General features: G+C 38.0%; 1 protein-coding gene and 1 pseudogene across 1 annotated transcript in view; one reads left to right on the top strand and one right to left on the bottom strand.

Annotated features, from left to right (window-relative positions):
• Positions 1-1,133: 1,133 nt before the first annotated feature.
• Positions 1,134-12,169, bottom strand: LOC119516405 (annotated as a pseudogene).
• Positions 12,062-12,344, top strand: part of DNAJC27 (DnaJ heat shock protein family (Hsp40) member C27) — an 86,731-nt gene continuing 86,448 nt past the window's right edge. The window contains exon 1 of the mRNA XM_037813051.1: positions 12,062-12,336. Coding sequence (XP_037668979.1) covers positions 12,250-12,336 — 87 coding nt within the window. The 5' untranslated portion in view covers positions 12,062-12,249. The remainder of the gene's footprint in view (positions 12,337-12,344) is intronic.

Genomic DNA, 12,344 nt, shown 5'->3' with positions numbered 1-12,344 from the left:
ACATGGCAAAGCGGAATTAAGCTAGCAGATGGGACTAAGGTTCTAATCAATTGACATCCCCATAGGACGGTTATCCTGTATTGTTTCTGGGGGGCCCAATGTAATCACAAGGATCCTTAAATTCAAGAGAGGAAGGCAAAGGTGTCAGGGTCAGAGTGATGTGACATGAGGTGAAAGACTCAAATGATCATTGCTGGCTTTCAAGTTGGGAGGGGGCAATGAACCAAGTCATGCAGGCAGCCTCTAGAAGCTAAAAAGGCAAAGAAACAGATTCTCCCCCCCAACTGGGCCCTAAGAAAGGAGATCCATGCCAGACTTCTGACGTCCAGAGCCATAAGATAATAAATGGGTGTTGTTAGGAGCCACTAGTTTATGGCAATTTGTTACAGCAGCAGGAGGAAACTAATACAGACACTAAACACAGATTCAAGAGGCATGAAGAATGTAAAGCAGAATTTTTAAAATCTAGATATATCAGAGTCAAACTGCTAAAAAGCAAAAATAGTGAAAACCTTAAAGGGATCCAGAAAAAAATGAAATATCGCATACAAAGAACAAAGAATTACAGCAGACCTATCAGAAACTATGAGAGCCTGGATATATTTAAAGTATTGAAGGAAACCGGTCAACCAAAATTTGTATATCCAGTGAAAATCTCCTACAAAAATGAAGACAAAATTTTAAAAAGTCGACCCCCCCCAAAAAAAGCCTGAGTGAATTCATTGCCACAAGACCAGCACTAGAGATGAAAATACAAATCTATAATGAAATAAAGATATGTAAATGGTAAAGGTATGTGTAAATATAAAGTTATTTTTTCTTATTTTTTAATATCTTTAAAATATAACTGATTGTATAAAGCAGAGATTGGAACTTTATTTTTTCTTCTTTCTTTTTGGAAGAAAATCACTTTATTCTAATTAGTTCAGAGATAATAACATCACAGCCACTGGTTTAAGGAGGCCACACAAACTTTTGTCCAGTCCCAAAGTCTATACCACCTCAGTGGACTTTTATATGTAGGCACACCCTCTTCCATTGTGATTCTGAAGCAAGGAAGCTATTACTGCTAGAGGAGAGGTTAAACTAGTGGTTTTATACTTATACTTTCACTACCAATTATAGTTTTATGCTTAATTAACTTGGTCATGAGAGCAGATTCTCCATTTCTTCATGTTCAACTGCTCGATTAGGCTAATCCATTTGCAGATCTGCACTGCTTCAGCACCTCGCTGGAGCCCTCACAAAGCTTAAGGTCACCCTGGTTCTGGGCACCCTCCCAAAGCTGTTTTATCTCACAGTGGCAAGGGCCAAACTGCTGCTGCTGCTGGTGTGCTGCCCGGGCTCCCCGAGGCTCCTGGGAAGTGAGGCCAGGCTTGAGGGCTCAGTGTCACTCCCTCCGCTGAAGCCCCCAGTGATAACACCACCCAGCGGGCGCCGGCCAGCAGAGCCCACAGCCTTGCCAGCTGCAGGGGTTGCCCTCTGGGCCATTGGACCTGGCTGCTGGGGTGCAGCAGTAGGTGAGCCAAGCGCAGGCGGCTGAGCTGCTGGTGTTGGCCGGGGGGCAGCTCTCATCAGAGGCGCCCGGCTGGCCAGAGGGGCTCTGTGTGAAATATGGCTCCAGCTTCCACGTGGTGGCTCAGCTTCTAGAAGGGTGAAAGTCTCTGGAATTTTTCTCTGAAAAGGGCCTGTGGTGGCTTCAAGCTATATACCCAAGAAAAACATGTTCTTAATCTTAATCCATTCCTGGGGGTGTGAACCCACTATAGCTAGGAACTTTTGATGAGGCCTCTTCAGTTAAGGTTGGCCCAATGGAATCACGATGGGTCTTAATCCTGTTACCAGAGTCCTTTATGAACAGAGTGAAATTCAGACATACACAGAGGGAAGCCACAGGGGAGCAGCCAGAAGCTGGAAGTCAACAGAACTCAGAAGGGAAAGGAGAGGCTGCCAAGCACATTGCCACGTGACCTAAAAGCCAAGGACCAAGGATTGCCAGGAGCCAGCCCCAGAATGCCACAGTCTTCTGGGAGAAAGCATCACCTTGGAGATGCCTTGACTTTGCACTTCTAACCTCAAAACATGAGCCAATAAATTCCCATTGTTTAAGCCAACCCATTGCATGGTATTTATTTCAGCCTCCGGGAAATGAAAACAGGGACAGAGAGTAAGTATTTTAGGCTTTGTAGGGCATGCAATCTTGGTTGTAGTCACTCAACTCTGCCATTAAAGCTCAGACAACCACACATGAAATATAAATGAATGGGTGTGACTGTGTTCCAATAAAACTGTACTTACAGAAACACATGGCAGGCTTCATTTGGCCCTTGGGCCATAGTTTTCTGATCTCTGGACTAAAGCAAAAATAATAACAATGTATTGTGGCAATTATAGCACATGTAGAAGAAAAATGCATGAAAACAATAGCACAATGAATGGGAAGAAGAAAATGGAAAAATACTGTTAAGAGGCATGCCATATATGAAATAGTATAATATTATTTGAAGGCAGACTGTTGTAAGTGAATACTTATAATACTACCTGTATTATAAAATTTATAGCAACAACTATAAATATTAAAAGGAGGTACAGTAAGCCAGTATTGACACTAAATCATAAAAAAAAATGTATGTAAACCAGAAAAGAGGGGAAAGGGTACAAAGAACAGAAAGGACAAGTAGAAAAAAACCCCAGCAGAGTGGCATCTTTGAATAAAAACGTATCAATAGTTACACTAAATATAAACAGTCTACACAATTAAAAGGCAGTAATTTTCAGATTGTACAAAATAGCAAGACAGTTACCTGGTAACATAAAAACATTAAATAACAAAAACACAAATTGATAGAAGTAAAAAGAAGGGAAAAAGGTATGCCATGGCTATATTAATGTGAGATAAAGTAGACTTCAGAACAAGAAATATTACCAGGGATAAAGAGGAACATTACATAATGAGAAAGGAGTCAATTCTTGAAGAAAACATAACAATACCAAATATGAATTTACTTAATAATAGAGCTTCAAAATACTTGAAGCAAAATCAGATAAAAAACTGAAAGGAGAAATAGACAAATCCATAATTGGAGACTTCAAATCTCCTTTCTCAGTAATTAATAGAACAAATAGACAAAAAAATCAAGGTTGTAGAAGACCTGCACAACACTATTATCTAATTTAAGTGACACATAGAAAACACTTTACCTCACTATAATAGAATAAACATTACTTTCAAGGACAGAGGTAACATTGACCAAGATAGACAATATATTGAACCATAAAACAAATCTCACTGATGATGAAAGTATTGAAATCAAGCAAATATGTTTTCAGAACACAAGGTAATTAAATTAGAAACCAATAACAGAAAGATATCTGGAAAATGCCCAACCATTTTGATATTAAACAACATCCTTCTAAATAACTTATGGATCAAATAAAAAATCACAAGGAAAAGTAGAAAATATTTCAAACAGAAAGAAAATGAATATGCAACATATCAAAATTGTGAGGTACAGCTAAGTCAGTGCTTGGAGTGAAGATGATTGAGTTAACTGCTTATATTAGAAAAGAAAAAAGGTTTCAAATCAATGATCTCAGCCTCCGTCTTAAGAAACTTGGAGAAAAATTAGCAAATTAAACCCAAAACAAGCAGAAGGAAAGAAATGATAAAGCACAAAAATCAATGAGATGGAAAACAGGAAAAAATAGAGATAAATGAAATTAAAAGCTGATTATTAGAAAATAAATAAATAAAATCAATAAACCTTTAGCCAAACCCATTAGGAAAATAAAGAGAGGATACAACTGATCAAAACCTAAACTACATCAAATAAAGAGAGGATACAACTGATCAAAACCTAAACTACATCAAAACCTAAACTACCTGATTTTAAAACTTTCTATGGAGCTACAGTAATCAAGACACTAGAATTGGCATAAAGATAGACATATAGATCAATGGCACAGAATAGAGCTCAAAAATAGACCTACACCTATATGGTCTCTTGTGGGATACTGATTACGTGCTTCGACTTGGCGGGCCTGGGCTGGGGGACCTGATCAGCCACTGGGGAGGGTGGTGGGCACGGGCGACAGCGCCCTCCACAGCCCCCCAGGCCTGAGAAAGTGAGGCCGGAGGCAGGCCCCATTTCCTCACCCAAAACACCACCGTTAGGGGAGGCTTGCCGGAGGGAACCGCCTTTTCCCCACCCCCTTATCTTGCCTGTACTCTCCGTTGCCAGTGCAACTCCCGCCACCACCAGTGCGCATACACTGTTGCCAGACACCGTTGCCAGAGCAACTCCTGCCCCTTTTCAAACAACCTCCACGCCCTCTTAGAACCAATCCTAACCTCCGCACCCTCTCAGAACCAATCCTAGCCTTTATCCCCTCAGCATTGGCTTGTAACAACCCCCGCCCTCTATGCCAGCCTATATAACCTGTGCTCACCCCTAATAAATGCTCTTGGCTTTACCCTCCTGAAAAAAGCGTCCCGCCTGTTCCTTTCTCGCCGCCCTCCATACCTTGCACGCCACCGCCGGGGACCTTGGCCAAGTCCCCCGCCTCGCCCTCGCCTCCGGGAAAGAGCCCCCGCCGCCGGTACCCTCCGAGCAACGCCGAGAGCCGAGGGTTCAGCAACCGGCCGCCATCCCCCCAGACAAGTTAACTGCGACCGCAGTCTCTTGATTTTCAATAAAGGTGCTGAGATAATTTAATGAGGAAAGGGTATTTTTTTCAACAAACATAGCCAAACAATTGGACATCCACCTGCAAAATAATGAACTTTTATCTTTAAGTCTAAATGGATCACAGACCTAAAGGTAACTATAAAACTCCTAAAAGAAAACATGGGAAAAAATCTTGGTGACTTTTGGCTAGGCAATTTTCTTAGCGTTAAAAAAAGGACAAACTAGAGAAGAAAAACTGATGTATTAGAATTCACTAAAATTTAAAACTTCTGTTTTTTGAAAGACTCTGTTACAAAAATGAAAATCTAAACCAAACACTGACGAAAACATTTGCAAAACACATATCTGATAAAGGACTCTTATTCAGAATATACAGTACAATCTGATTTTTTTTTTAATGGACAAAAGATTTGAACAGACACTTCTCCAAAGAAGTTATATGAATGGCCAATAAACACATGAAAAGATGCTCAACATCATTTGCAGAGAAATGCAAATAAAAACCACAATGAAGATACCACTAATACCCACCAGTTTGGCTAAAACTAAAAAGATTGACAATACCAAGTGTAGACAAGGACATGGAGAAATTGTAAAACTCTCACATGCTGGTGGGAATGCAAAATGGTACAACCACTTTGGAAAAGTTTGGAAGTTTCTTCAAGAGTCAAATATACTATACCACCTAACAATTCAACACTTAGATATTTATCAAAAGGGAATGACAATGAGTCCAATGACTGTACATGAAAGTTCATAATAGCTGTATACCTACTAGCTCCAAACTGAAAGCAATGCAAATGTCCATCAATGGTGAGTGGATAAAAAATAATTGTGAACGTCTCTAAAATCTAATACTATTCAGCAATAAAAAGGAATGAACTCCTAATACAATGTAACAACAAGGATGACTCTCTGAAGCTATTTCCAAAGCATTGTGCTAAGTAAAAGAAGTTAGGTACCAGAGACTACATACTATATGATTCCATTCATATGATATTTAGGAAAAACAAAGCTATCGGGAAGAAAACATGTCAGTGGTTGACAGGAACTAGAATGGGTGGAAGGGATTGAGTACAAAGGGGCACAAGGAAACTGTCTCAATTTCCTAGAGCTGCTGTGACAAAGGATCACAAACAGATGGCTTTAAAAACAGAAATTTTTGTCTCACAGTTCTGGAGGTTTAAAGTCCAAAATCAAGGTGTTGGGAGGGTCATGCTTCCCCTTAAACCTGTAGGGGAGAACCTGCCCCATGCTTCTCTCCTGACTTTCGGTGGCCGCTTGCCACCAACCCACGGCATTCTCTCCGTCTTTGCGTGGTGCTTTCCTCTCTGTCTCTCAGCGTCCAATTTCCACATCTTAAAAGGACACCACTCATATCGGATGAGGGCCCACCCTAACCCAGTTTGGCCTCTTCTTAACTGATAACATCTTCCAAGATCCTATTCTAAGTCCAAATAGCGTCACATCCACAGGAATGGCAGTTAGGACTTGAACAGTATTTTGGGGAAAATAATTCGTTTCATAACTGGAACTTCGGGGATGAAGGATATGTTTTAAATCTTGATTGGGGTGGTGGTTATGTGATTGTACAAATTTTTCAAAACTCACTGAACTGGACATTTATAAAGGGTGAATTTTACTGTATGTAAATTATATCTCAATATACTTAATTTTAAAGAAAGAAGTCAATTAGGTAGATAACAGAAAAACAATAGATCTAATTCATAAATCAGTTAAATCATACTTTGAAAGATATTACCTTTTTGTATATACGTTATATTTCACATTAAGGAAATAACTGAAACTGTGGAACTGTAACCTATAATATTCTTTGAACTTTAGTCTCTAACTACTTGTTAAATTGCACTAGGAAAGTTATCACTTCTATATATATGTTATATTCTACAATTAAGAATATGATTAAAAGAATCCTGGTCTTGGAAAAAATTGACAAAATAGACAAACCACTAGCTAACATTATCAAGAAAAAAAGGAAGAAAGCAAAATTATTTGAATTAAGATGAGGGAAAACTACCTGTGAAACATGGGAAATTTTTTTAACTAAAAAAAGATTACTTTTCAGACCTCAATGCAATTAAATTTGAAAATCTAGATGATACAGATAATTCTGTAGGAAAATACAGTTTACCAAAATTCCTTTCATTAAAATTGGAAAGCTTAAGCAAACAAATTTCTAAAGGAGAAACTGAGAAAGTTTTCAAGGAGTAATCCCACAACAAACACTAGATCCAGACGGTTTTAGACCAGATAGTTCCAATGTCACATAAATTTTTCCAGAGTGTAGGAAATGAAGCAAAATTTCCAAATGCTTTTTATATGGCAAGTATAACATTGATACTGAATCCAGGTAAAGACAGCACAAAAAATTACAGTCCAATATTACTTAAGAATATTGATGCAAAAATCCTCAATAAAATATAAGCTTATAGAATTTGGCAATATATAACAAAACTAAATATACATTTACTCTTTGACACAGTAATTCCACTTCTCTAGAAATTTACCCTGAACATACACCTACAACAATATGAACAAACATGCATAAATGCCAATAAATGTAACACTAGTTGAAAAAATCAGTCTAGCCACACAAAGGAGTACTATGTAGCTGAAAACAGGGAGATCTCTTGACCTATTAATCAGGTGCTTTCTAGGAGTGAAAAAAGCAAAGTTCAAAAGAACATATAGATTATGTTATCTTTTGCAAAAAAAAGGATAAAAAATACACATGTAACTGCTTGTATTTTATAAAAGAAATCCAGGACATTAAAAATCAGAGTTCAGTGTGACTGGCCACCCACAGGAGGTACAAGGGAATGGGGAAAGAGGTTGAAGAGGAGTGGAACAGACATTTTTCTGAATATAATGATTTGGATCATTTTGACTTTTGGAACTATGTTAACATTTTACATTCTCAGAAAAACTCAATAAAATTAAGTTAACAATAATGATGGAGTCTAAAATAAAGCACAAACAGAAATGAAAGAACTTAACTTTATTTGAAATGAAAAACATAAATGCATCAAAGATAGAGGAAAAAAGAACTAACCCTAGTAATTTTTTAACCAATACTCTGACTATATACCCTCCATTTAAGACAAAAAGAGCTATAAACACACACAGAACTCCAATTAGAAGGGTATTTTCTTTTAAATAGTACAGGTCAGCAATTCTGAAAATACTTTCTGTGTTTTGCAAGACTGAATAAATGATTAAATATACTGAGGAAAATGAGAGCCAAGTTTCTCATTTTTGTAAAAGTGAGTTACAAATATGGCAAGGGGGAAACTAAAACGAACCCTGTTGTATTAAAATGGATTGGGGATATCAGCATGAGCTCATGTTTAAATATATGGATTTAGATGCATGTATGTATATTTATTTTTTAGGTTTGTTCAGCTGAAAGAGTCTATAAGCCAAGGCACACCAGTATCAATAAGCACAGCGAACACCTAGATCTTGGTTTCTAAATACCACTCTCCATGAAAAGGCCCAGGGAAGTAGGTCTCATTGTTGGGTCAGAAAGCAAGGAAGAGCTCAAACAATGATGGAGACATATCAAAAGGACATAGGGACCAGCTTGAAGTGGTTTGCACTGGCTAAAACAGGACAACTTGAGCATCAAAATAATAATAGTACTAACAGAATATTTGTGGAATAAAATAAACATAAATGAGCCCATACTAATATAAATAATAAAAGAATAAAGATACACGAGAAAGGAAAGCTCTCCCTTATGGCAGAATATCAACTGATAAAAGTAGGAGGAATGATGGAGTTGGAAAATCACCATTTTGCATCCATCATAGTAATAATTCAACTGAGAATCGCCAATGGATTCTTAAAAATTGTAGGTGAAAGTCAGGTGAGGAATAGGATATGTATAGAGTCTCAAAGTATCCCCAACAAATTATATATTATAAAGGGAAAAAGTCACTTTACTGTAGACCAACCTAGTGATTACCACCTTAACTAACCAAAGTTAATCTCACCAATAAATGGAAGAAATTGGCATTACAAACCTGCTGAAATGTTGCCCCAAAGAGGACAATGTCGTTTGTTTGGCATTATAGTCAAACGTAACAGAATCTAATCATAAAAATACACCAAACCCAATTTGAGGAATGGTGTACTGTCTTTTCAAGATGAAGAAAGGCAGAGGAACCCTTCCAAATTAAAGGAGATTAAAGATATATGACAATTAAATGATCCTAGATTAGTTCCCTGACCAGGAAAAAAAAACACACACATAGCTTTAAGGGTTTCTTTTGGAACAAATGGTGAAATTTGAATATGAACTATGGGTTAGATCAGAGTTTCCCACACTTTCTCTGTTCTTAGTGTCTCTCTTTTTTTTTCACAATGCCCCTTTATTTAGGAGTCATTTGAAAAAAAAACCATATAAACTGAAAGAAAAATATTTTTATTTCATTCCTAAGTAAGCACAATTACTTATGTAATTATGTGTACACCTGTTGAGCAACGCACAACTTCTCAAACCTTGGAATCAGATTGGGCACTGCCACCCTCATTTCCTGTTCCACATCAATTTTGCACTGCTTGCTTTTTAACACAACCAGTAACACCCCGCTTCACAGATTTTTGGCATAGCCAAAGCAACATATCGCCATCTAATGTTGAAATTGTAAATAACCTCCAGTGAGTGGTTTTGTATAGTGTCCATAGCACCCTGAAATTTTTAAATTTTAAATATTCTGCAGAGCCTCAGTGAATTTGTTGCCAGGCTGTGAGACCGCTCAGTGCAGTTTGAGAACTATGGGATTAGATAATAGTGTTGTATCAATGTCACATTGCCCGATTTTGATGAATATATTGATGCTACGTAAGAAAAAGTCCATATTATTAGGAAATACACATTGAAGTATTTATGGATAAAGAAATATGATATCTGACAATTACACTTAAATGTTTCAGAAAAATACAAGTATCTCTGTGTGTGTGTGTGTGTATGTACATATATAGAGATAGTGAGCACAAATGATACAGTAAATGGGACAAAATGTTAACCACTGATGAATCTAGGTAAAGGGTGTAAGAGATTTTTTGGGTACTATTCTTGAAACTTTATTGCAAATAAAGGATTTAAAATGATGCAATATAATACTATATTTTAGGTGTACATACATATGTGGTAAGAGTTTTTAAAATACTGGAAACCAAGCACCAATTCAGTGAGTTGCAACCTCTTGTAGAGAGGCAGGTGATCAGCGAAGAGAACATAGGATGGATAATTTTTGTTTCTTAAACTGGGTGGTAGACACACAGGTATTAATTATATCATTCTTTATACCTCTAAGTATATTCAATATATTTCATAACATTTTAAAAAGACACATTTAAAATATGTAGAATCCTTCTTAACATATGCAAATAATAAACATGAGTAAATGAAAGCTACTGTTTGTTAGGGGATTACCATGTATTCACACGCATTAATTATCTCTTGAAACCCTTACCACTGCCACATGCTTACGTGATGCCAACAAAAGGTGTAACAGGGTTGACTTCAGAGCTCTGTGCTCCTAACCACCAAACCATACCTTCCAGCTACATACTAGACACAGACAATTCACACTTTTCTTTCTTCTTTTTATATTCAAATACTGGGATAAAAAATGCTAACTTCCCTGCTTTTTCAATTGCAATCCAATTTTACATATGCAGTAGAAACTATGGCTACACAGATTCAAATTCCTAAAACAGTATGATAAAAGGGTAAAAATTTCCATCTTTGGCATGTTTTATTGATCTTATTCTCAACAGTATCATACCTAATCAGCCTTTAACAGTTGAAGATTTGGCATTTTGCAATTATTCTTCATGATTTCAATTCCATTAAGGGCTAAAGGCGAACTATCAAAGAAATAGATTTTTATTGGTTTGATTAAATCATATTGAGAGGTCTCTTTAAAAAACAAAGAGTAAATCCAATTCTTTTAAGATTTAAACTATTAAATCTTTAACCAGGCCCTTTTTAGGTTTTAGTGTATTGGAATAGCTAGAAATAAATACCTAAAACTATCAAACTCCAACCCAGTTATTCTTGAAGACAATTGTATAACTATGTAGCTTACATGGGATGACGGTGTGATTGTGAAAATCTTGTGGCTCACACTCCCTTTATCCAGCGTATGGATGCATGAGTAGAAAAATGGGGACAAAAATTAAATGAAAAATAGGGAGGGATGGGGGGATGATTTGCATGTTCTTTTTTATTTTCATTTTTTATTCTTATTCTTTCTGGTGTAAGGAAAATGTTCAAAAAGTGATTGGGGTAATGAATGCACAGCTATATGATGGTACTGTGAACAGTTGATTGTACACCATGGATGACTGTATGGTATGTGAATATATCTCAATAAAACCGAATTTAAAAAAATCTTTAACCAGGACTTACAGTTCATTCTCATAAAGAATTTGAAAAACTTCATTGAATTGAGTTATATTATTTGTGGTTAAGAAAGCAATCCAGATTAAGCTTTTCTCTTAAAAAGCATTTCATGTTTTAGAACAAAATTTTTAAATTAAAATACTTGAGAATCTGATTTATATATAACTATCATGAAATTCTGCATCTCTATTGTCTTCCTATAATATATTCTTTTAAGATGTTTAAAGCTATATGAGAACAGAAACACTCCTTTCTTTGCCTTTGTAATTTACTGGGAAACGGGCAGCCATTCTTTTTCAGGTCACTAAATAACTTGCCAAATTTTATTTATCTTTTGTAACTGAAGACACTGACTCAAAAAATTATTGTTCCTGCCAGACTGATTTTTATTCAAGCTGCTGCATTTCTCATCTCCTGGAACGGGAATAATAACAATGCGACGATTTTAGCAATGATTATTATTCAACAGTCAATCTGCCGGTTAAAGCGAAGGTGAGAAACGCACGGGGTTAAGTCTGGCTGTGAGTGGTAGAGAGAGGAGAGAAACCAAAAGGCTTACGGCTACACACGCCTGACAGAGCTGGAAGGGAAGGTCAGAAACATCTGTCTGATGTTTTATATATATATATACACACATATATATACGGATGGGCCTCGAACAAACCCATAATCCTAGATACTCCCAGTCCGAGGCGCTGCCCTGAACAGCCAATCACTTTCCATCGTTCGTCCAATGCAACAAATGTCTACCGTCCTAACATGAAAAGGCCGCGCACCCACGAACAGCAAACCCCGCCGCCCAGCAAAGCCACCCTCCTGTCTAGGGACGCGGCCCGGGCCCCTCTGGCGACAACGGGAAACAAGTAACCAGAAGCCCCTCTCCAGGGCCTGGCGATGACGTCACGCCACCCTGCCCTAGCATCGCGAGACTCTCCCCTCCTTCCCCCGGCTCCCTGTGCTCCCAACCGCCCGCTCCCGCTGCTAGGCAGCGGCGGGATGGCGAGTCGCGTAGCGGAGACGGTGACGAGAGCAGCAGGTCCGCCATTGGGCGAAGAGGCCTAAGGGACCGGCCCGCTTGGTTGACAAGGAGCGACCGAGGCGAGTGGCCCCGAGAGAGCGAGGGCGATGGAGGCCACCATACCGAAGCGGAAGGAGACCTGCAAGTCGCTGCGCATCAAAGTTATCTCCATGGGCAACGCCGAAGTGGGAAAAGTGAGTAC

Source organism: Choloepus didactylus, chromosome 20, assembly GCF_015220235.1.
Source record: "Choloepus didactylus isolate mChoDid1 chromosome 20, mChoDid1.pri, whole genome shotgun sequence".
Taxonomy (NCBI): domain Eukaryota; kingdom Metazoa; phylum Chordata; class Mammalia; order Pilosa; family Megalonychidae; genus Choloepus; species Choloepus didactylus.
The sequence above is the reverse complement of the archived record's forward strand: the minus strand, read 5'-3'. Positions and strand labels throughout refer to the sequence as shown.